This window comes from Cricetulus griseus, chromosome 9, assembly GCF_003668045.3.
Source record: "Cricetulus griseus strain 17A/GY chromosome 9, alternate assembly CriGri-PICRH-1.0, whole genome shotgun sequence".
Classification (NCBI taxonomy): Eukaryota; Metazoa; Chordata; class Mammalia; order Rodentia; family Cricetidae; genus Cricetulus; species Cricetulus griseus.
Window position 1 is genome coordinate 2953483 of NC_048602.1, and position 25604 is coordinate 2979086.

At 46.3% G+C, this 25604-nt stretch overlaps 1 protein-coding gene across 1 annotated transcript in view; it reads left to right on the plus strand.

The window, feature by feature from the left end:
- Positions 1-25604, plus strand: part of Tdrd12 (tudor domain containing 12) — an 80043-nt gene that overhangs the window by 33262 nt on the left and 21177 nt on the right. Inside the window, exons 8-14 of the mRNA XM_035449469.1 lie at positions 2532-2721; positions 6025-6119; positions 6660-6736; positions 9325-9405; positions 20263-20323; positions 20626-20733; positions 24172-24357. Of these exons, the coding sequence (XP_035305360.1) occupies positions 2532-2721; positions 6025-6119; positions 6660-6736; positions 9325-9405; positions 20263-20323; positions 20626-20733; positions 24172-24357 (798 nt within the window). The remainder of the gene's footprint in view (positions 1-2531; positions 2722-6024; positions 6120-6659; positions 6737-9324; positions 9406-20262; positions 20324-20625; positions 20734-24171; positions 24358-25604) is intronic.

Sequence of the window (25604 nt, forward strand, 5' to 3'; positions counted from 1 at the left end):
CATTTTAATTAGACAGCATTTTTAGTTCTTCAGTGGATTTTATTTATTGTACGCGTGCATCTTGCTTGTTCATGGATATGTATATGGAGGCCAGAAGTCAGTATTCTTTTATCCTATTGCTCTGCAGCCTGTTCTGTCTGAGACAGCGTTTCACTATACTATACCCCAGCTGTCCTGGGACTCACTTTGTAGACCAGGCTGGTCTCGAACTCACAGAGATCCGCTGGCCTCTGTCTCCCGAGTGCTGGGAGTGCTGGGATTAAAGGCGTGAGCCCCGGCACATCTAGCTGGAATTTGTTTCTTCTGTGTCTTATAGTTTTCTTCATAGAGGTCTTTCATCTTTGTTAGTTTTCTCCTAGGTTTTTGCTTGTTAATTTCTTAGTGAGCTTTTGAAGATATAAAAAATGTGAACTGTTTTTAGGTTGGTTTTCGTGTATGTATGGGGTGTGCGTGTTTGAAGGTGCAAGCACACCTGTGTGCTGGTACGTGTGTGTATCAGTGCGTGTAGGCCCACTGGGACTGTCTCTTCAGTCTCTCTCCACTCTGAGAGGCAGCAGGGTCTCACACTGAGTCCTTAGTTGGTCAGTTCTGGAGAGTCTAGCAGGCCAGGCTGACTTGAGGGTCCTGTCTCTGTCGGGATTATAGGTGGCCCCCTGCCTGCTTAGCGTTTACCTGAGTCCTAGCAATCTGCTCTCTGCTCCTTGAGCTTTCAAGGCAAACATTTTATTCCCTGAATTATCTCTCCACTACCTGTATGTTCGTTTTATATCTAACTTTGTTTTTTTGGTGGAATCTTTTAAGGTTATTTTTTTAAGTATCGGATCGTTCCATCTGAAAATGAGGATAATTTTCCTATTTGTATCTTTTATTCTTTTTTCCTTTCTGTATCTTTTTTTTCCTCTTGCTTTATTTTTTTAAATATTTTATTTATTATGTATACAACATTCTGCTTCCATGTACATCTGCACACCAGAAGAGGGCACCAGATCTCATTACAGATGGTTGTGAGCCACCATGTGGTTGCTGGGAATTGAACTCAGGACCTCTGGAAGAGCAGTCAGTGTTCTTAACCTCTGAGCCATTTCTCCAGCCCTCCTCTTGTTTTATTAATGTATTAGAGGTACGAGGTCTGTGTTGATCAAGAGTGGAATACCTTCTCTCTTCTTTTTTCTTTTTCCTTTTCTTTTTAAGCAGGGACTCATTTTGTCACCCTGGATAGCTGGGAACTCTTAGAGATCCACGCCTTTGGCTCCTCAGTGCTAGAATTAGACAAGAGCCACTCACCCAGCCTCCTTTCCGTGCTCTTGACACCTATCTCTAAACTGTGAGAAACTTAGTTACAGTGCAGTTACTTCATCAATGCCAGTACTTACACACAGGAATTTCAAAATTACAAACCTACATTCCTGTGGGTAAGAAATTTGTTAGTATAGCCAAGACACCGTTGTCAAGAGCTGCTCGGATTAGTTTCCGTCCCTCATACCACCCCCATTCCTTCCCTGGATCTTGACTGAGCTCACCAGGGACTTTCATTTGCTTATTTTATATCTTGGTGACCAGTCTTAAAACTTTTTTTTTTTTGTTTTTTTAAATACTCTAGCCAGGCCGTGGTGGCTCACGCCTTTAATCCGAGAACTCTGGGAGGAAGAAGCAGGCGGATCTGTGAGTTCGTGGCCAGCCTGGTCTACAGAGCAAGGCTACACAGAGAAACCCTGTCTGAAACAAACAAGCATTGCCTATTAACTTGTTTCCTTCTTGCTTTTAAAAAGTTGGTTCCTCTCCTGTACCATGTGTTGTACTCTGATAACTTGTTCTCACTTTAAGTGATGACGTGAGGTCCGTCTATAGCAGAGAGAGGGTGGTTATTGGGTGCACATGGTCACACTGCTCAGAAGAGCTGTGAGCCAGCAAATCCTTTTGGGTTCCAGAGGGGAACACTATGATCCTCTTTTTCAGCCTGGCTTCTTTGACTCAGGTCCATGTTGCTGCATCTGTCCATCAGCGCTCTGTCCCTTGTGAAGGACTCTTCTCTGTATGGCTGGGTGAAAGTATATTATGCAGTATCTTTCTTTGTTCGTTTTGGTTTTTTGAGATAGGGTTTCTCTGTGTAGTCCTAGCTGCCCCGGAATACACTCTGTAGACCAGGCTGGTCTCCAACTCACAGAGATCCGCCTGCCTCTGCCTCCCGAGTGCTGGGATTAAAGGCATGCGCCACCACTGCCAGGCAAAGCATTAAGTTCTGATATGATCTAGTTTTTTCTGTCTGCGCCCCCCCCCCAAGCTTAGTGGCCTCTCACCAAATCTGTGCCTGGCCAGATGGAGTTAGCCCCCTCTTCCTCCGCAGTGCAGCTTGTTACGGTTTTCTCATGGAAATCACTAGGTCTTTGCTAACATCCAAGTAGGATCCAAAAGGTGATTCTGTCAAATTATACTTTTTCAGGAATTTGGGGCTGAGTTTGAAATACTGACTTTGTGCACATTGACTACACCCAATCTGAATGGTAATTGATAGAATGTTTGCCTTTTTATAGGTTTGTGTTAATGATGACCTGGTTGCAAAGAACTTTGCATATTATGTGTCACCAATGGGGAATAAAAACCTCAATCCTTTGGAGAAACCCAGACCCCGTCTCAATTCGGTGCCCTGCTCCAGTAAGCTCAGCCCGTCACTCACTCTGTGGCCCATGCTTTTGCAAGGAAAAGACTGCCTTGGAAGGGAAAGTGAGTATCAAGTTCTATCTAAGCCCTTTCCTACCTGGAGACAGAGACTTAGAGTCTGTGTAATAATTAAAGGTTACTTCTTAGAAGCTTCTGGCAGGTTTTGTGGTCCTGAAGCCGCTACAGTTTGTATTTATAAGACTGGGACATTCTGACTTTTCTATTAATATTGGCTACATTTTTAGAAGTCCAGATAATTTGGGCTTAAAGATTTCAACAAAGTATGGTTTTAAATATTTTTCAGATACTTTCAAGAGCTTTTTATGACAATTGATGCTTAGTGTGGACCATGGATACAATGTTAAATGTTCCTGTCTGCATTCTGTGTTAGTCCCTCACAATGCCATCCCTTGCCAGGTCTCCTATAATTTCATTGCATAAGTAAGAGCAGAAGTAAATAAGGACTCATTTTTATTTCATGTTTCAGTTTTGAAATATAGTATGTTCTTTCAGACTCACAGGGCTTAGATTTTCTGGCACAGTCTCTCCGGCATACATGGTGTAAGGACATTGTCGGTGACCTCGGGCCACCTGCTGCAGTACTGGGTGAGTCCTGCCAACTTGGTTTCTTTCATAGCCAGCAGCAAGTCATACTCTGAAGGCACTGGAGAGTGAGCCCAGGGCCTCCCGAATGCTCTGCCCCAAGCTTCAGTAAACCTCAGCCCATTTTGTCTATTTCAGAAGTAGGTTCTTTGCTTGCTTCGGGCTCTAAGTGTTCTTTATCTGCTTTGGGTCAGAGTGTTTTATCAGATGTGTCTTTTTTCTTTTTTTGGTTTTTCGAGACAGGGTTTCTCTGTGTAGCTTTGGAGCCTATTCTGGCACGCGCTCTGGAGACCAGGCTGGCCTTGAACTCACAGAGATCCGCCTGCCTCTCCTCCCTGGGATTAAAGGTGTGCGCCAACAATGCCCGGCTGTGTTCCCGTTCTTTAGTGGCGTCTTTTAGCATTTGATTTGATTTGTCAGTGCTTTTAAAGGATTTTGCATCTGTGTCCATTAGACGTATTGGGCCTTCATTCTCTTGAAATACTGTTTCTGGTTTGGGCGTTGGGATAGTGAGGGTTTTGTCGGATGAGCTAGGAAGTGTTCTCGTTGCTTCTGTCTTCTGGAAGAGCTGTGGGTTGGTATCATTGCTTCCCCAGATGCTGAGCAGACTTCATCAGTGAACCCTTCTCAATTTAGTTCCCTTTTTGGGGACATTACTAATTATTAATTCAAGTTCTTCAAGACCTACTATCCTTGTTGCCTATTTCTGTTTTCTTTGGGAGTTTTGGGAAAGCTTGTCTTTTAAGGAATTTTCATCTAGAACAGTGACTCTCAACCTGTGGATCCTGACCCCTTTGGGAGTTGAGACCCTTTTATAGGGGTGGCATGTCAGATATCCTGCACATCATATATTTATATTACAGTTCATGACAGTAACAAGATTACAGTTATGAAGTAGCAATGAATAATTTTATGGTCGGGGTCCCCACAACATGGGGAACTTTATTAAAGGATTGCAGCATTAGAAGGTTGCGAGCCAGTGATTTAGATGAGTTTGTAAGCACAGAGTAGTTGATTCCGCTGTCTTTACATTTCCTGATGTGCTCATAAACACATATTGACTAGGCTTTATTAGCCTCTGAGTACCCTTGGATCTCTAGTCATGTCCCTACTTTCATTTCTGTTCCTCCTTTCCCTGCTTCTCTCTAATCTCCCTTCCTCCGCCCCCTTAGTAAGAGCCTTAGCGATTTTGTTGCTCTTTTTCAAAAATGATGCTTGTGGGTTGAGTTCTGTGTCCTCAGAGTTCCTATGCTGCCCTCAGTCCTGCCCTCAGTCTTCAGGAAGCGTCTTCATGAGGAGACTTAGCTCTGTGAGGCCAGAAGGGTGGGGCCAACCCTGATGGACACAGAGCCCTCAGGAGAGAAAGAGCCCCAGAGCTGACTTTGTCCCCAGCTCTTGCACACCAGGAAGACAGCACCCCGGGAACCAAATTGGTCAGCATTTTGATCTTGGACTTGCAGCCTCCAGAACTATAGGAAAATAGATTTGTTGTTTAAGCAACGCACTCCAACTGATACAAATAGGTCTTGGATATTTCAGCTTAAACACTTTTATTCTTCCGTTTTTCCACTTTGGAATTTGCTATGCCCTTCAGTGGGATAGGAATGCAAATCCTGTTTTCTTAGTGAGAGCCAGTGAGTTACATTACATAAGAAGAATTAAGTTTGTAGATAGAAATGAAGGACACGAGGTTGGGTGAACTTAGCTAGAGCCCCTTTAATGAATCTGAGAGGTGGCGTCTCAGATCTGACGGGCACAGTGACTGTTCAGAGTGTACAAGTTTCAACCTGGGCTCCTGTAGCTAAGGATAGGAAGGGGTTTGTTAGGGTCAGAATGGGAAGCTCGCTGTTTTCCTTAGACAGCTGTTTGACACTGCAGGATCTATTGTCTCTGCAACCAGCTGGCTGATTGCTTCTGCAATCTCTAGGATTTTGGGGTCAGGGGAAGCTGCTTTTCTTTGGCAATTCCCAAATAGCCAACTTCTTGGCAATTTAAGCTCAGTTAGGGGCCTTGGAGCTTCCTTCCTTCCTTCTTTCCTTCCTTCCTTCCTTCCTTCCTTCCTTCCTTCCTTCCTTCCTTCCTTCCTTCACCCCAGGGGTCAGGGATGGGGAGTAGTGTCTTGTACATTGTAGGAAGAACATGTGTGTTGGGTACATAATCGTGGTCTCCTCTGGAAAGTACAGTCTGGGAAAGTTGTTTTATTCTCAGTAAATTGGTATATGAATTTCTACAACCTTAAAAAAAAATTTGAAGCGTTGGTGGCGCATGCCTTTAATCCCAGCACTCGGGAGGCAGAGGCAGGCAGATCTCTGTGAGTTCGAGGCCAGCCTGGTCTACAGAGCGAGTTCCAGGATAGGCTCCAAAGCCACACAGAGAAACCCTGTCTCGAAAAACAAAAAAAAAACAAACAAACAAAAAAAGAGGATTGCAGTAGAGATTTTTGAATTGCATTTATTTAGCGTGTATGTGTGCAGGTGGATGGGCATACCTGTGCCTGTGCAGGCCAGAGAACAACTCTCCTTCCTGCATGTAGCAGTACCTGGGGATCAAACTCGGGTCCCCAGGCTTGGCAGCAAGTGCCTTTAACTTGGTGAGCTGTCTTGTCAGTCCTAAAGCAAGATTTTTAAACTCAATCCCTACAAGTTTAATATAAAATCTGTTAGATAATAATTCATGTTGAGATTTTTATAATAGTGTTTGTTTTCGTTATTTTTGCTGATTTTATATAGTTTAAGATGGTTTTTTATTATCTTCATTTTGCAGATAAAGCTGTAAAATATAAGGACTCCTTGAGAGACTCGCCTAAAATTATGTTTGAGAAGAAGCAGCAGGGTCTTCCTTTAAAGCACATAAACAAGGTTGTATGTTTAAATGCTCGCTGAATGTAAAGCTCGTGACATTAGTGCTCTGCTATGAACAAAATGTGTTTCATATTTAGAAGCCCAGGAAGAATGTAGTTTGTGTGTTTGTTTTGATGGAGCTCCTTGTTGAGCTTCTGTGTCTGGTGAGTTGTAACCATTCTGTAAAAGGTGTTGTAATGCTCACTTAACAGATGTGTGACTGTCTGGATTTAGGGGGACAGTCACATAATTAATTTCACTTCCAATGTGCCTTACAGCTCTTTCGACAAAGACAGGTGAAAGTAATTGTAGGACGTTGTAAACACTCGGATGCGAATGCCAATTGCCTGCTGTTTCACATTTTAGTCTGACTATGGGGACGGCATCACCAGCCAGTTTTGACTCTCCATGTGTGCCTGCGTATGTGCGCATACATGAAAACTGTCTGGAATGATTGTTGATGAAAATAACTTACATTATATTTTGGTTCCAAAATTATAAATCTTAAAAGTGTGCGTTTTCCTCCTCCCTCCTTCTCCCCTGCCTCCGTTCTTACAGTGTATTGAATCTTCAGTGTACTGGCCAACAAAAAGAGGCATAACCATATATGCTGATCCAGATGTTCCAGCAGCAAGGTATGATTTGAAAATTCAGTTTAGCAGACCAGGGCCTTACGAAAAGTATAGTACGGTATAGTCTTACATAGTCATCCCTTCATGTTAGGGTGGGGGCTCGGGGCTTAGTTCCACGATTAGCGAGAATAGCAAACTGTGCTCGAATCCAGATTAAAAAGTGGCTTGAGAGGTACATATAACCTACACACATTCTCGTGTATATTTAAAGTCATCTATAGGTGACTTCTAATACCTATCTAAAACAATGTAAATACTATATAAGTAGTTGTTATATGGTACTGTTTTAAGGAATAATGTCAAGGAAAGAAATATACATGTTTAATATAGGCAGCTTGTTTTTGCCAAATATTTCCAGTCTATGGTTAGTTGATTGTACAAGTCTGGAGTCCACAGATACAGAAGGTCACATATACAATAAGTATGTAAAAGGTTAATAATAGACATAACCCCCCCCAAAAAAAAAGTGGTCTGGGAAATTTTGGCTCAAAATACATTACTCTAAAGGAAAAAATTTAACAACTGATCAGCTGGCAGCACAGTGGACTGAACACTGGAAACGGGTCTAGAGACACAGTTGTATCTGTAAGGCTGCTCCAGCGAACGTCACAGAGTGGCCCTGATGTCAAGGACAAGGAAGTGCAGCACAGCTTGGCAGGCTACACATTTGGAGAAAGCCAAGAGTGGCTCCTGCCGTCTCCCAAGTCCCCGACTGTAACCCTGTCCTCCTTACCATGCCCGTGGTGAGATCAGTGGAGTCACAGGGCAGCTGACCCTCTTTCTGTGGGTGGCTGCAGTGGCTGCTCTCTGCGGGACTTTGAGTGGCTCTGGGACATCATGATATGAGCATCATGATATGATCAGCCCGGCCGGGGTTTTCTTTTGTGATGTAGGACACATTGCTGACAGCTTCGGGGTTGGAGTTACCAACATTGAATGTGGCCTTGGGACAGGACCAGAAGAAAACAGAGATAAAAAGAAAACAACTAGAACTCCCGGCAGGGTGGGTTACATGAACCAGTTCAGCATCTAGGCTACCCTCAGCTTGGTAGAGGAAGGGCAAGGTGAAGCAATCTCCAGAACTCTGTCTCCAGAGTGTTACTTATTCCATGATTGCTTTGGTCCCTGGCCGGTTTCTAATGGTAGGACTAAACCATTTTCAGCAGCAGCAGCAGAGAGGCTGTGTGGCCAGCACCAGGCAAGATGCCATAGTTAGTGCTTAGCCGCTGTTCTCACAGAAATGCATCCAGGTAGATTAAGTCTTCTTACTGCTGCTTCTTAAAATTTCCCCAGAAAATAGATACCTTTGTGGTTTGAACATATTTGAGTAAAAATTTCCAGCCCAGTCCCAGCTTTGTTTTGAAGCAACCAATGGAAACTGTTCTCTGTTCTTGTCAAATAATCCTCCAAGAATGGAGTAGGCAGACTGTAAGGACTACAAACAGGGAGGTAGTTTGTCGTTTCAAGATTAACTGCCTTAAACAGGATAAAACAACTTAAAACAGATTGCCATGCCAGATTTAAATGAAACATTTAAACTCTCATTAGCAGGCGGATGCTAGCTGAGAGCCATTGCACTTAAAACGAGTATTACAACTCTGAGGCTCTCAGAGAGCCTTGGGCTGCCAGCTGAGAGCGGTCCCTTGGCAGAGCAGGTCTGTGGTTCTGGAGTAGCAGGAGAACCAGTCGCCTGTCTGTAGCAGGTCTTGCAGCCAGGGGCCTCTGAAGCTGCAGGTCTGCCAGTTGGAGTGGCTGGAATCTGGAACAGTGGGTCTTATTCCCTTCCACAGCCGAGTGCCATGAGGGCTGGAGGCACTCCAAGGCAGGAAGGAGTCCCTGTGGCTGGAAGCTGGCTGAGGGAACTCAGAGTCAAGTCTCACTAGTTTGTCCCTGGCAAGTCTTGAAGATAGACTGATGAGTGGGCCACCTGGGAGTTGGGCTCTGAAGTCTGCAGGCTTCTTACTCTAAGGGAACAGGAGCCCCTGGGTCTGGGCCCTGGGGTCTTCTCTTGCTCTGTCAGGCTCCTACAGCAGCTGTGGTTTCAAAGCTCCAGCACACTGAATTTATGTAACTGCCATCTGGGTCTTAATTGGCTAGGCGTGGGGAGATGAAAAATAGGACCAACAGGAAAGACATGCTGGATCTGGTTGGGTGGGGGAGGGGAGAGGAAAACTCTGAGCCCATCACAGAATTTGCAGGGTTAGGGAAACCAGTAAGGGAATTACTGTTTGTTCCTGGTTCTGACAGCAGTCTTTGCAGGCTGCCTGCTGCTTTCGGGATGCCTTGTTCCACCAGGGATTTCACCCTCCTTGGGTTGGTTTGTTTTTATTTTTGCCTCTTTAGCAGCTACCCCTGCTGTGCCAAGCAAGGGCTTGAGGCTGGCAGCTGGCAGAAAGCTTCCTGGGGTGGGTGGGCGGGCCAGGCACAGACAAGGACAGGACCCCGACCTCCAACAATTTCTGTGTCTTGCAAGTGAGGCCTGTGGTTTCCCCTGCAGTGGGATCTTCTCATCTAGGTCTCGTGGGCAGCCAGTAGCAGTGGTGGGTGCCTGTATTAACTTGTGAGTCAATCTCATGTGTTTTGCCTTCCAGTGGGTTTAGCCAGAAGCCAAACGAGAAGCCACTGCGGCTGACTGAAAAGAAAGACTGTGACGAGAAGAATGGCTGTGTAAAGTAAGGCTTTGTTTGTTTCCCCTGACTTGAATTGCGAATTGAAATGACTGTACAGAAGTGAGAAGTGAGCAGGGAGAATTTATCTCTGTTGTTCTTTACTTCAAACCTCCGCTCTCATGAAACCGTGATGTCCAGGAAGTCATTCCCTAGAGACTTTAAGCTACATCAGGACGGTGTCCTGTTAAATCTTAGTTCCAGTGTACGGGGTTGTTCTCGCTCTGGTTCCTTCATCAAGGTGAACAATTTTTAAATTGTGTTAGGTGCAGTTTTATGCATTTTATGGCCATTGATTTCGGTGGAGTGATGCTTGCTTCTCTTCCCAGTGTTCTGATGTTAAATGGCCCACCAACAGCAGGGTAACTTCGTTTGATGCTTGTTTAACCCACAAAAGTGTTTGGTGCCCATGCTTCTGATTTTATACTAGACTCTCCCAGCTGAAGCAGTTTACCTCTGTCATTACAGACTGGCAGCTTAGAATAGTTGCATCCAGGCTGCATCACTGTTCTTTATCAGTGTTAGCCTGCTGAGCCTACCTTCCAGAGCCACCCTGTGCCCTGTATAGCCATTGACTAGCCCAAGTCCCCGAGTGTTGGGGAATCAAGTTTATTGCAGGCTGGCATCGGGGTTCACAGTGGAGCTTATGCTTCTAGTGCGAGCACCCTTCCCGGACAATCTCCTGCCTCATGCCTGACGCTTTCTCTATTATAAGTGATTTTTTTTTTTCTAGTGCTGGCAGCCCCTTCCCAGAGAAACTCTGCCTCATACTTGACGTTTTGACTATTATAAGTGACTGTTTTTCTTGGAACAAATGACTTTTGAAATGATAATTTAGTTTGAGATGATAATGGAGTGAACTCTGACAGACTCCATTCTTTCGTGTCTATCATAAAACCGTGTCTTACCTACTAACTTGCTAAGTGCTCCTTGCTTAGCCCCTGGTGGTGGAAAGTGCAGCAGCTGTTCACTCCAGGGAGCCTGCAGCAAAGAGCTGAAGAAAGTCAGTATCCCGTTAGGGTTTCTATTGCTCTGAGGAAACACCATGACCAAAAGTAAGTTGGGGGAAAGGGTTTATGTGGCTTCTTACTCTTCCACATCCTAGTCCATCATTGCAGGAAGTCAGGACAGGCTCACAGAGATGATTGCAAAAGCATTGACCTCAAACCTAGCTGGAGCAAGGATTATTCAAGAAAAACAGTAGCTCTTGAGTCCCTAAACCCTGTAAGGCTGACTTTTGAAACACAGCAAGGCAGGTAAGATGGCTCAGTGGGTAAAAGGTGCTTGCCACCAAGCAATCCTGAATTCAGTCTCTGGCTCCCACATCTTGGAGGCGAGAACCAGTTGCTTCAAGTAGTTCTTTGAGTTCCACACTTGCATAGATAAACATGTGTATTTTGTTGTTTTGTTGTAGTTCAAGACAGGGTTTCTCTGTGTAGCCCTGGCTGTCCTGAAATTCACTCTGTAGACCAGGCTGGCTTTGAACTCAGAGATCTGCCTGTTTCTGACTCCCGAGTATTAGGATTTAGTGCGGAGCCAATGTTAGCATTCAGCATCAGACTTACTACCTTGGTGGGTGTGGGCCAAGGTATGCTGTAAAGATCACACCACGAAACAGATCTCATGTAAGAGGTTTATGGGGGAGGGGGGTGAAAGGCCGTGTCAGTGTGGGGAGATGAGAGAGAGGTGGGGGCAGATGGACCCTTGAAAGGGTTGGTGGCTGGTGACGAGGCAGCTGCTGATTCCTTGAGGACAGGCTGGGAGAGCATCTGGTTTCTCAATTCCTCCCTTTCGTTTATTACAAAAGCTGAGGAATTAGGAAGGGGTGATGGTGAGGCAGGGGTGAGTACACCATGCTGTTAGTGACTCCATGAGAGTCTCAATTTATTTAGGTATAAAATGGGGATAAACAGTCACTGATACAGAACACAGCTGGATCCAGCTGACCCAGCTGCTGTGTCTTGCCTACTGCCCAGGGGAGATGGGGGCCAGCCTCTCCTTGCTCTGGCTCTGAGGGAGAGGGAGACAAATCCCTCTTCCCTCAGCTCTTAAGCAGTCACGTACATAGACAAGACGGTGCCCTAGGGCTTGCTGCCCCAAAAATCATTGGCTAAAGGGATTGAAATACCACAACGCCATGCTCTTTAGACTGCTTCCTATTGTTTGGGGGTGTCAGCATCTTTAGGAACCCAGAAATCTGGGGTGCTGTCCCAAGTCCTGGACGAGCAAACTGTTTTATCCACTGTCTAGGCTCTGTGGGAACATTTGAAGCTTGGAAAGTTCAGGCCTAGTTGAAGCAGTCTGTGAGATTGGACCACCTGGGGCTAGCCACTCTGAAGCTGTCTGGGATACAGATTTTGAGGGAACACCTGGACCTTGCAGGATGCTGGATCAGATATATATTAGAGACAGAAGGTAAAATTAAGTGATTTAGGGGGAAATTTTTCCTTAGGTGTACATTTGAAACTTTCAGGCCCACGGTCCTGGTAGTTGAAGGAGGGGAGTCCCAAGACCAGGGAAAGGCAGAGAGATCCCACTCAGGAATAGGCATGTGGAGAAACACGTATCTGGAGTCCATTTGACTCAGGAGAGGTGGTTTCAGGTCAATTCCCTTACACTTAGAAGAAAAATTTTAAGATTACAAAAAAATGTTTTGGACGTGTTAGCATTTCCACTGTTTGTAATCTACTGAAATCCACATTGTAGAAAAGGCAGCTTGCTCACCTTTGTGTCGAGGAGAAGCTTGAAGAGCGATGTAGAGTTAAAAGCGTTAACAGAAACTTCCCGTAAGGCCAAAGGGCAAAAGCTGGCTTGATGTTGGTTTCTAGTGTGAATACAGACTGTAAAAGCTGGGCCTCTTTCCTCTCTATCCAGAACACTGGATGTGTAGAGATTATAGACTTTTTAGCACAGTGAGAAGCACTTTTAAGTCTATACTTAGAAGACAACCAAAGAAAATTTAGAATCTTGAGCTTGTGACTATGATAATAGCCGTCAGCACTTACCAGAGGTAGATTAGTAGCTTATCAAAACATTCCATTGATTAATGTTAAGACTCTGAACATCTGAAGTCTTAATACAACAGAAAGAAATATGAAGCACATTTTTTTCATTCTTTTTATAGGCCTTAAATCACTTTCTTATCATAACTTAAGCTTCTTGTCCTCTGACCTTACGTGACTTGGTGTTTACATCTTAAAGCATTAAACCCTAAAACATTTTCTTAGGTCCTGTGGTGGTTTGAATAGGAATGTCCCCCAGAGACTCCTGTGCTTGAATGCTTGGCCCTTAGGGAGTGGCAGCACTAGGGGTGTGGTCTTGTTGGAGGAAGTGTGTCACTGCGGAGGCTTTAAAGTCTCCTATGGCAAGCTGTGCCCAATGTGACAATCTCACAGGGAGTGGCACTGTCAGGGGGTATGGCCTTGGTGGAGGAAGTGCGTCACTGTGGGGGCGGCCTTCGGGGTTTCCTATGCGCAAGATACTGCCAAGTGTCTCAGTCAACTTCCTGTTGACCAAGATGTAGCCAGCACCATGTCTGCCACGCTCCCCACTATGCTCCCCGCCATGATGATGATAGACGGAGCCTCTGAGACTGTAAACTGTCACTTCACAGAAATAAAAACCTAGACCAAGATAGGGATCATTTGTCTGTGTAGGAGCAGTTGTTACAATTTGTGAGAATTTGGAAATCGGGTTCACTGTGATTTGTACTGAGGCCAAGCTGTTCTATAAAATCTGAGTCCATGAAGGAAGAGAGCTGCAAAGTGGAAAACTGTGGGTGTGTCCTGTAAGCTCCAAGAGGGGTGTGAAAGCTGAGGCTGGGGACAGCCGGGACAGGAGGAGCCAGAGACAGCCGGGACAGGAGGAGCATGTCCATGTGGGCGGGGCCGAGCTGGGGTCTGCAGGGAGGAGCCAGAGACAGCCGGGACAGGAGGAGCATGTCCATGTGGGCGGAGCCGTGTGCAGGGCATAGCGGGAAAGAGGGAAGCGACAGCTTAAGAATTGGACTCTAGAATTTGGAGTCATATTTTGTGGGTGGCAGAAGCCAGTAGGAAGAAATGATCTGTGCATACCTTAGAGTTAGATTAGCAGCTTGGTTCAGAGTGGGTGCTGCAGGGGAGAGTGGGTGTAATGACAGCTGGCCTGCCTGCTCCCTTTGGTCCCCACCTTGCAACAAACATATAGATCCATAGACTTCTACTCAAAGACAGGACATTTACACAGGGGGTGGGAAAACCAAGCAAACACAGGGCTTGGAGGGAAGAAGAAAAAAGAAATAGGAATGGTTAATTTTTTCCATTCCAGTCACTTGCAGTATTTGTAAAGGTCTGGGATAAAGTTGGGATCTAGGGTGCCGTTAGTCAGCCACATTTGGATTGATTATCCAAGGGGTGTTGAGGCCAGATTCAACTGCAAAGGGGAATATGTTTGGAGACCCTTAAGTCAGGCACTAGGTGTGGAGGTCAGAGTTTCTCCCAAAGGAGAACCTGGAGGTAAAGACAGTGACTCCGTTCCTCCCGCAGGTGAGGGAGAGGGAGAGGTCCAAGGCCTGAAGTCCATGGTATCCCAAGACTTAAGGAGGGCCGAAAGAAGGACAGACTGAACAGTGGGTCGTTACCGCGTAATTCAGGGGCCAGGGCTAAAGCCCAAGGAGACACAGGGACCTGGCACCAGGACTTTTGAATGAAACCAGAACCAAGCCTCACCTAAGGGAAATGGTCAGAGGTAGGTACCCCTGCCTCCAAGAGTACCAGAGAGAGACTCATGGAAGTATCTCAGATGACTGTGAAGGATTACTCAGCAGTTGCCTCTGATGGACGGAAGGCCAAGCAATTGGTGGACCAGAAGGTGGATGTGTGGCAGGAGGACTAGAAATAGGGAGTCCCAGTGTGTCGTAGATCCCCAACAGGAGCAGCACTAAGGCACCAGGGGAGCCTGCTGAGTCTTGGTATCAGTGTTAGGGTTTAGCAGCAGAGTACCCTGGCAGGTCTGGGACAAGGTATGCCACGAAGACCACACACACAGCAGATCTCATGGAAGAAGGAACTCATGCGCAAATTGACAGTTCTATTTCAAAGAAGAAAAGTACAAGGATGCCATCCAGTTCTAAGCAAATCTCTGGCAATGTTTGTCCTCAAAAAGTGCCAAGAGGCAGGTCGTGAAAATCCTGAAAGAGCAGGAGTGTCTGGCCTACATCAACCCAGACTTGGCTTTTTTCATTAATTTACTTTTTACGTTCCAATCCCAGTTCCCCCTCCCTCCTCTCCTCTGGTTCCTCCCATCACCACCGCCACCACCACCACCTCCCATCTGCAGACTTGGCTTTGAGAGAAGGAAGAACAAGGGCTACGAAGGCTTCCCGAAGAGACCACTCCTAGGACATGAAGCCCTGTATTGAAGCCATAAAACAACCAAAGAGGTGCCAGACAGTACAACTAAGCTGCCTGCTACATCAGGCTCTTGGAGCTTGAGCTGACGAACAAGGGCTTCAGTGAATATATCCAGAAGGAGCCAACCTTCATCGAGGGTTACATGGGACACGCAGCAAGTCAGCAAGCAGCATTCCCTCGTGGCTTCTGCCTCAGTTCAGACCTCCAGGTCCCTGCCTGGCCTTCCCTCGATGGACTGTGACCTGGGATATGTAACCTCTCCAAGTGGCTTTTGGTCAGTGTTTTTTATCACAGTGGAAGAAACCTATGACCAGAAAAGGAGTACCTGGGATCAGCAGCACTGTCTGAAGGCTTGGGAACCATGTGCATTGTTTGTGGTTATTTGTGTCTGCTTCATTATTTCTGCTGTGAAGGCAGACTGAAATATGATGGTGTTTCCTCAAGACTCTTGCCTTGTCTTTGAGGACACCTTCAGGCTAGGGACCCAACCATAAGCTTCTCTGCTGAAGCTTATGGTTTCTTTTCCTATTTGTCAGGCTAATGGCATTTCTCTGCCTTTGAGTGCCTTCAGTCAGTTGTGTTTCTTTTTATTTTTTATCATTTTTATTTGAATTAGAAACAAGATTGTTTTACATGACAATCCCAGTTCCCTTCTCCCTCCCATCCTCCCCACCACCCCCCAACTAAAGCCCTACCTATCACATGTCCTTTCTTCTAATCTTCCCCTGACTCAACCTTTCTGCTCCCTCATGTCCTCTGCATCCTTCCTCTTCTTCCCTTCTCATTCTCGTAGCTCCCTCCCCCCTCTTCCCGTGCTCTCAATTTGCTCAGGGGATCGTGACCCTTTCCCCTTCTCCAGGGTCCTCCTTGTTTCCTACCTTCTCTGGCAGTGTGGATTGTAGGCTTGGTAATCCCTTACTCTATGTCTAAAATCCACATATGAGTGAGTACATACCATGTGTGTCTTTTTGTGATTGGGTTACCTCGCTCAGGATGGTTTCTTCTAGTTCCATCCATTTTCCTGCAAATTTCAAGATTCCATTGTTTTTTTCTGCTGAGTAGTACTCCATTGTGTAAATGTACCACATTTTCTCTATCCATTCTTCAGTTGAGGGGCATCTAGGCTGCTTCCAGTTTCTGGCTATTACAAATAATGCTGCTATGAACATGGTTGAACAGATGCCCTTGTTGTATGAATGTGCTTCTTTTGGGTATATGCCTGAGAATGGAATTGCTGGAACTTATGGTAGACTCATTCCCATTTTCTTGAGGAGTCGCCATACTGATTTCCACAGTGGCTGTACAAGTTGGCACTCCCACCAGCAATGGAGAAGTGTTCCCGTTTCTCCACATCCTTTCCAGCATAAACTGTCATTGATGTTTTTGATTTTAGCCATTCTGACAGGAGTAAGATGGTATCTCAGAGATGTTTTGATTTGCATTTCCCTGATGGCTAAGGATGTTGAACACTTTCTTATGTGTCTTTCAGGCATTTTAGATTCCTCTACTGAGAATTGTCTATTTAGTTCTGCACCCCACTTTTTAATTGGATTGTTTGGCGTTTTGGAGACTAGCTTCTTGAGTTCTTTGTATATTTTGGAGATCAGCCCTCTGTCAGATGTGGGGTTGGTGGATCTTTTCCCAGTCTGTGGGTTGTTGTTTTGTCTTGTTGACTATGTCCTTTGCCTTACAGAAGCTTCTCAGTTTCAGGAGGTCCCATTTATTAATTGTTGATCTCAGTGTCTGTGCGACTAGTGTTAAGTTCAGAAAGCAGTCTCCTGTACCAATTCATTCAAGGGTATTTCCCACTTTATCTTCTAATAGGTTAAGTGTGGTTGGGTTTATGTTGAGGTCTTTGATCCATTTTGACTTTAAGTTTTGTGCAGGGCCTCGGGAGTGTCCGGTGTGTCGGATTCCACCGCCGAATTCGGATCCAGCTAGCAGATCGCTGGCGTCAGATTCTGGGCAGTGCCACCGAACGGAAACCAGAAACAGCCCCTGGCCTACCTGGGCAGGCGGATGAAGGCAGAACTGCCACCAGGGCCTCGGTGTGTCAGATCACGCCACCGAGTTCAGATCCGGCGACGTGTTTCTTTCTTGGATCTGTGCCCTTCACATAACGCATATGGAAACTCTCAAATAACAGTAAATTCAGATCACCCCAGATTAAGCCATCTTCCCCCTTCTGGATTGCACGCTGCCCTTTCCTTTGGAATGCTGCACCCTCAGGTGGTGAAAACACGTGGCATGCACGTCTAGAGCAGAGCAGAGGTCCAAACAGCATTTTGTGTGCCACTCAGTGTTCCTGGGGAGGCATGGACAAATGACTGACTTACCTTAGATAGGAAACCAACAACAGACAAAAGTACAGATACCACCAAAATCCAGCTTCACAAACTAATAAGTTAGTTGGGGGTCTCTTAGAGGAGCAGGAATGACTCAGTTTACCTCCTATTGCCTTTGGGTGAAGATATAAGAACTCCCAGCTCCAGCACCATGTTTTCCTGCATTCTGCCTTGCTTCCCACCATGACAATAATGGACTAAACCTCTGGACTGTAAGCCAGCTGCCACAATTAAGTGTCTTCATAAGAGTTACCATGTCTTCTTTATAAGAGATACTGTGGTCTCTTCACAGCAATAGCAACTCAAGAGGCAATCCCTGAAAGATGGAGTGTTTCACCCTCCCAGAGAACACCCTTTGGTTCCATTTGCCTGTAAAAATTCTGTGTCCTGGAGCTTTCCTTCCTGTTGTGCCAACCCCCCTGTAACCACCTATGTCCAAGATGAAGTAAAACCTTCTTTGGGGTATTGTAACACAGTAGGCAGAGCTCTCTAGGGATTTTTTAGGGGTTGAGTAAAACCCACTCTGTTCTTCTGAAGACCTCTCTTGGTGCCAAGAACCTTAAGTTAGGCGTATTGCAGCCTAACTTGATCAGGCACCCTTGGATTTATGTGGAATGAGATTCCACTCTGTTTGGTTGGTAGTGGCTCCCTGTAGCATTCTCTTTAAAGAATATTTTGACAACGAGACCATATATACTGGGGGCTACTTTGATAATTGGTTAAGATATCCGGTATGGGCGTAGGAGAGTGAATGGCTCACCTTTTGGCGGGTAGGAGATAGGGTAAGAGACCGTGTACCTGCAGTGGTATACCTCTGCTTTTGTTCCAGCTGGCCTCCAGCCAGGAGGATAGGATTACCCACACTTAGGGTTGATCTGACTTTTTATTTGCAGTTCAATATGCTGATCGTATCGAACTGCCTTCATAGACACACCATGGGTGAGCTTTATTAATTTCCTAAGATTATTTTAGTCAAATCAAGTCTGAAGTTAAGATTAACCATCATAGTGTCATGTCCTGATTTCATATGTGTGACCTTTTTTCTGTTGTCCTAGAGGTGCTAATTGTTTACAGAATGCGTTCTTGCTGTGGTTTTGTATTTCTGTTTGTCTTCCTAAGGGTGGAAGCTTTTCTCAGCTGCCTTGTTCTGATTGTTAACCAAAGACAGCATAAGGGTCTAGTGGGCCAGCCAGGGTTCTTTGGTGTGTGGATCGAGAGCGCCACTCAATAAGTCTCCAGTTTGTTTTGTTTACATGGGTGAGTGGGGCCATGCTGGCCAGGGAAGGCGCCTCCTGTCCCTGTAGAGTACAATCTGTGGCTGCCCTGGGTGCTGAGTTGCAAAAGCTGGCTGGAGGCTCACTCAGTGTGCCTGGGTCAGCCGCCTCTTGTCATTGAGGTCCGTCTACGCGCCGCTGTGCGTCTAGTGTCTGTGCCTTAAAACTTTGCTCTGTCCTTCGCAGACACTCGCGCCCTGGGCCTCCCCGGGAATAGTGGGTAACGGTCTGGTGTTGAGACATGCTTCAACCAATTACTTTGTCACCACGGCCCAGGAGCTTAGTCTTAATTGCTGAGCTTTTGTGTAAGTGATGTTTCTCCCATGACTGGATCAGAGTCGGTTGTCAAATATCTGCTGAGCTAGTTACCACTTACCCATCTGTTTCCGGGTTCCTAAAATTACATTTGTTGTATCATTTCCTCTATGGTTATCTTTTTCATTGTTGCTTAGAATGCGGCTTTTCCGCGACAGCAGTTATACACCATAAAATAGCCCATCTTGAAACGCAGAGTGACGGCAGAGTGACGGCAGAGCTTCGTGCAGCTGTGACCAGTGCTCTCATCTCACAGCTGTGACCAGTGCTCTCATCTCACAGCTGTGTGACCAGTGCTCTCATGTCACAGCTGTGTGACCAGTGCTCTCATCTCACAGCTGTGTGACCAGTGCTCTCATCTCACAGCTGTGTGACCAGTGCTCTCATCTCACAGCTGTGTGACCAGTGCTCTCATGTCACAGCTGTGTGACCAGTGCTCTCATCTCACAGCTGTCTGTCCAGACCCCTCTATCACAGCCACTCTTCATTTCCTCAGCCTCTGGCCAGCACAGATGTGTTGTCTGCATTTTTCCTGGTTGGGGTATTGTTCAGAGAGAGTTAGTCATATTGTGGTTCCTGATGAATAAAGGTTGGCGCGTGTGCCAAAAGACGAACTGTAATCCGGGATGGTAAAGTCTCTTTATTTAAGAAAACACCAGGGCAAAACGCAGGCCAGAGTGAAGTTACAGGAACCCAGCAAGCGCAGCCAGAAAAAGGGCTAGGGTCTTCCGGTGCAGCCCTTAAAAAGCTCCCTTACGTCACACCGACTTTCCTTCACCACGCCCTTATGGGCGAGTCCCGGGTCCACCTGGCACCTGTCCCAGGACTATTGGGCGGGGCTAGGGTGTCTCCCTACAGGTTCCTTGTAACTGTCTGCCTTCCCATGCCAGAATGGTTCACAACTCCAGCCTGCTGCAGCATGAGTGAGCCTGCCCAGCCTTCCATGGTGCAGGGCAGCACATTTTATTTAGCTGCTCGTCACCTGAGACATAGTTGGGTCTTGCAGCACTAAAGACGTTACCTGGACAGGAATGAGGTTTGGGGAAAGACTGTGGTTCACTGTGTGTACTTAGACCACTACGCTTTTCCCCAAGTTCTCACCACAGAAAAGGGTGTGACTTCTCTGCTGCTGTCAACCACCAGTCCTTACCCATATGGAGGAGGAGTGATGGGTCTGGGTATGAAGAAAAGCGCTTCTCTGCATTAGCAGAGGACAAGTCCTTATCTAGGATTTTCTGACTATAAAATAAAGCTAATGATTGGACCAGTGGTTCTGACTTGAGCTGGGCCTTCTTTCAGACAACTGTGCAGGATGTTAGTGGCAGGGGTAGGAGCCCAGATGTCAGCCCAGGAACCTGAGGTGACCTCCATGGCCCTTGAATCTGAGTGAAGCCAGCAAGACAGAGCACAGTGTTTTCACAGATAGGCCCTGGGGTGGACAACCACTGTCTCTCTCCACAAGGGAGACTTAAAACGGTGGTTCAACAGGGGAACTGTAATGGCTTTCTTCTTCAAATTGACCTTTTAACTGCTTTACAGATTACTGCAGTTTTTAAATCCTGATCCTTTGAGAGCTGATGAGATCTCTGACCTACAGCAGGTATTATAACCCTAAAAATAAAAGGGCAAACAAGACAGAAGCCTCCTTCCTCCCTCAGGCTGTCATCTCCCTTAGAGGGGCTTTAGCAGAGTCTAGAGAGCTACAGCTGGAGGGACTCTGTTTTATTTGGGAGAACAGATGATCTTGAATTTGGGTAGTTTATGTGTTTTCCAGGAAGCATGTATTCCTAGGTTTTTACATGATCATCTTGTGTTTTCTTCTTGGTAAAAAAAAGCCCTCAATGTTCTGCTGCCCACTCAAGGAAGACCTGGCTGTGCTTGTCTAATGTCTGTGTTGGTTAGTTGCAGAAGGTAAAGTCGAGCACACTACAGCCTGGTGTGGTCCTCCGGAACAGGATCGAGCCCTGTCTGACCATGGAGAAATCGCCTCTGTCGGCAGACCTGAAGAAGGTGAATGTGTTCATCCAGCCAGACTGCTGAAGAAATCCCAGCCTTTTCCAATACAGAAGGGCTGTTGTGTTGTGTTCTGTTGTGTTGTGTTCTGTTCTAAGAGCAATGGGGCTGGAACCCCAGGGTTTCGTGCATACTAGGCATGCATTTTATCACTGAACAATACACCCCAATCCCATAGGAGGATTTTAAATAAACAGCTCTAAAGCTGCATTGAATAATTCTTGCCTCTGAAATTGTTTGCAGTCTTTGTGATTATTTCTCATGTATTTGTAAGTACAGATTTCTTTTGTAGAAAAGCCTATTGTGCAATTGTCAATCCTTTTCTGAAGTGTTTTTGGCTTTTGAGACAGGGTTTCTCTGTGGAGCCCTGGATGACTTGGCACTTGCTCTGGAGACCAGGCTGGCCTTAAACTCAGAGATCCTTCTGCCTCTTCCTCCTGAGTGCTGGGATTAAAAGTGTGTGCCACCACCATGCCCAGCTTTTCTGAACTTTTTTCTTTTATTTATTTATTTAAATTAATTTACTTATTTTGGTTTTTCGAGACAGGGTTTCTCTGTGTAGCTTTGGAGCCTGTCCTGGAACTTGCTCTGTAGACCAGGCTGGCCTCGAACTCACAGAGATCCGCCTGCCTCTGCCTCTGCCTCTGCCTCCCGAATGCTGGTATTTAAGGTGTGCACCACCAATGCCCAGCTTTTCTGAACTTTTTAAATGGGACCTTAGAACACATTGCCAGGACAGTTGTAGTTTTTTTTTTTTTTTTTAATCCATCCTTTCCAAAATTTCTTTATAACCCTGAGATTTCATTTGGTAAATCAATTATAGACACCTATATTTCCTTCCTGACTTGGGGGGGAGGAAGCCACCGGAAAGGGTGAACAGACCGAGAGAAAGGTTGTGAGGTCTTGAGTGGGAAGAGATTTTACAGGTCTTAGGAAAGTGGACGGAAAGCAGCAGGAAAGGCAGGTGAACAGTGAGCATCCCGAGACTGCTTCTTGACTGTGCACCACCCGTTTGTATTGTTCTAAAGGGGGGTGGGTGATACTGTTTGAAACTGTCCCAGTCAGAATGTCTGCTTGCTACCCTGTCTTCCTGCAGTGTCGTGATGACAAGATTTGTTTCACCTTCTGCACTGCTTGTCTGGTTTGTGCCTCTCTTCAGTATGAACAAACTGATTGTAGACTTGTGAGGATAATCCTTCACCAAAAAAAAAAAAAAAAAAAAGCAAAGCAAACCAGAAACTTGGCATCACTGGGTGCAGTGCTGTGGACCTGCAGGCCAGGGCCTTGGCACGTTGAGACTCAAGGATTCCTTGATCTCAGAACTTTGGAGTCAGCAGTTGAGCACAATGAGACTCAATTTCTGAACAAGAAAGTTACCCCCAGAGATGCAAGAAGATACCTGCCTCCATTTAACCATAACAGAGTTTTGTGTGTCAGCTCTTGGGGTTGGAGATTTCCTTCCAGCTGGACCAGGACCTTGCTGTGATTGGTCATAGCGACAGACACAAAAGAAGACGGGGATCACTTGCTTCTGGATGTGTCTCCAGACCTTCTAGGGAGCAGAAGCTGTTGCTCACTCACTAAGTGTTCTGCAGGCTCTCCAGGAAACATGAAACTGTTCCTTTGGCCGTATTCCTGCAGATCTACAAGAAGGGTGGTACTGAAGACGTCAGGGGAAGGGCTGCTGTTGAAAGAGGAGTGCCCCGTTAGTGTTACTGCTGCAAACCTAGCGGAGACTGCAGTGTTGCTCAGCATGCTGGCGGCACTGCTGTAACAAGGATGGCTCGTGTCAAGTGTCTGTGTCTGGAATGTGTTAAGCATTCTGGAGAGTTGGCTGGTTCCTGAAGCAGAAAAACCAGTGGGAACGGAAGCCAGCGAGAAGTGTGTGTGGGTTCAACTGTGGCTCCAGCCTGCTGTCCACCTGGAGAAGGAGTTTGTGAGAGCAAACTGAACAGAGCTGAGCCGCTGGGTCTGTTCCTACGAATTCGTGGCTCACAATTATGTCAGTCCTTGGGAGGTATCGATAGGAAGAACAGAAATTCATGGAAAGCGTGAGTTACGTGAAACTCTGAAAACACAAAGTTGAAGGAAAGGAACATTCAGAAAATAGTGAAAAATATTTTTATAAATCATAGTTTTGAGGTATAGAATACAAGGGAACTAAAAGGCAAAAGATGAAAGTAGAGTAAAGGTTAGGGTTTAACTTGGTCTGACAACTGAAAATTAGATTGCTGGAACAAAGCAAGAGGGCAAAAGATTGTCTGAGGAGGGACGGTGAACATTGTGCGGACCTGAGTGGCTTGGATCTTCATGTTGACAGTCAGCATCTGGCAGGTGCAAATGAACAGACTTTGCTTAAGCACATGGCTGTGACCCCTCTGAACTCAGGCACTCAGGCCATGAAAGCCGCTAAGAAGAAATGGTCCCAGCACAGGTCAACTTTCAGAATGACCTCAGTTTTGTGCCCAGCTGCTCTGGGGACGTTGGAGCTGAGCATCCAGTCATCCAGTTCTACAAACAGGTCCACACTTGTGCTCTCAGTGAGCTATGTGGGTGGAAAGGTGTTTGCAGAGTGTCAGAGGATGTACTTGCTCTACCCTACGTCCAGAAACTACCGAAGTGTCTTCTCCGCGAGGCTGTCAAGCTGCCTCGTGTCCCTTCAGCTCAGCTGGAAGCTTGGGGCATTGGGGGTGGGGGTGGGGGGTAGGGCAGCACAGAGAATTCAGTGCCTCTTAGAAAATTGTATTTGTGGTTGCAGTAGGTGTGGTGGGTGGCATGTGTCTGTGATGCCAGCCTGGGTGGCTGTGGCAATAAGATCCAGAGTTTGGGGCCAGAGAGATGGCTGCACAGTTAAGAGCACTTGTTGCTCTTACAGAGGAGCCAGTTTGGTTTTCAGCACCCAAATGGTGCCTCAGAATTGTCTGTCGGATTCCAGAGGGTCCAGTGCCCATTTCTGACCTGCACAGCACTGCATGGTGTGGTGGGCAAACAATACAACCATACGATGAAATGAAAAAGGAAGAAAGAAAGATGGAGAGTTTGGGGCTAGCCTGGCCTATACAGCAAGACCCTGTCTCAAAAATCAAATGAGGAATAGTTTTTACAAATGAGGCGAATGGGTGGTGGATTGTTAAGAGAACAAGGAGACAAAGCCACACTGTTTCTGCTGTGTGCTGCTTGAGTCATCGGGAGGGCTGGCTCCTCGGGAGATCCTTGAATGGGTTCAGAGGACCGATAGTCGTAAAACAAGAATTTGGTCCCTGGGAAAGATTCATGCAGAACCTAAAGTAGGTCTTGGGAGCACACCACAGAAAGCCACATGCCGGCGTGTGTCCTGGTGGCGAGAGTGAGCTGAGCGGGGCTGGGGGATGGAGTATCTTCTTTGTCGTCACTCATCTCTCTCTCTTCCCCTTTTCCCCACCGTTTTCTGTGTAGGCTCTTCAAAGAAACAAGTTCCCGGGACCCAGCCACACTGCGTCTTACTCTTGGCCTCCTATTGCGCGCGGTTGTGATGTGGTCGTCATTTCTCACTGTGGAAATGACCCTCTGTTGTACCTGCCACCCCTGCTTACGGTTTTGCAGATGGGGGGTTGCTACAAGTCATTACCAAGTAGAAATGGTGTAAGTTGGAGATCGTTTTGAAATGGATTAAATGTTTATTTTCAAATGAAACATTTTTTTTTTTTTTTTTGTAAAGCTGAGGTTAATCAATTTTTTTCCTGTCAGCCTGGCTTAGTGACACAGGTCTATATTCCCAGTACTTGGGACACTGAAGCAGTAGGAGCACAAGTTTTGAGGCCAGCCTGGGCTATGTAGTAGGTTGGAGTTCAGCCTCAGACACACATTGAGAGCACGTTTGAACAAAACCAAACCTGGACGATTACAAAACAGCCTTTGCTTGCTTACTGTCAGTCCCAGCTGGTTCTTACCATGACTCCCTCTCATCTGTGGCCCTAGCTGAGCAGAAGAGGTGTGGCTTTTAGGGATGAATATAGAGTTTGTACAACGATCTTACCGCAATTCATACAATTGTAACATTAGCCAGGCGAGATGGCCAGGCCATGTCTTGTCTCACGTGAGAGCATCAGTGCGTGGGTAACTGCTGGGTTCTTCACTGCTAACCAGTGGTGAACGTGTGACTACAAGTTCAGTTTCAAGCTAGGCAGTGGTGGCGCACGCCTTTAATCCCAGCACCGGGGAGACAGAGGCAGGTGGATCTCTGAGTTCGAGGCCTCCAGACTGAGCTCCAGGACAGGTTCCAAAACTACACAGAGAAACCCTGTCTCTAAAGACTAAACAACAACAAAAGATCAATTTCTGTTGTCTCATCCCACAGAATGAGACATGCTAAATGAGACATGCTGAACCACAGCAGCCCCCACTGTATAGTAGTCTTTCCCAGGGGTAAGAAATGGAAAGTAAGGAGAAAATGGCAGTGGATTGTGCCTTACTGGGTTTGGCTCTGGAGAACCGTCATTATAAAAGTTCCATCCCAGAACATGGCACAAAGGATTTGGTATAGAGGGTCCCACCATGCACCATACAATAGGTGCGACAAGGGAGCCTGCTTAGGGTGTCGAAGGATACTGGGGCTTATTTTTTCTTAACCCTGCCATACTGTGTGACGATTTGTCTTTGGAATTTCTGACTTTAATGTGTACATTTATTTAGACCCCTTAGTTAGGTTAAGCTGCTGAGCCCGGCTGATGATGGAAAGTGCCATTTGGTCCTGAGATAGAGAGAGCCCCTTCTGGGGGCAGAATGTGACATCCAGCCCTTACTCTTGTGTCTCCCCTGCTTTCTCCTTGCCTCCATGGGCAGCTGGCTTTCAGGCCTGTGGAGAGTTGGCACTTGTCCAGCCCTTCCTA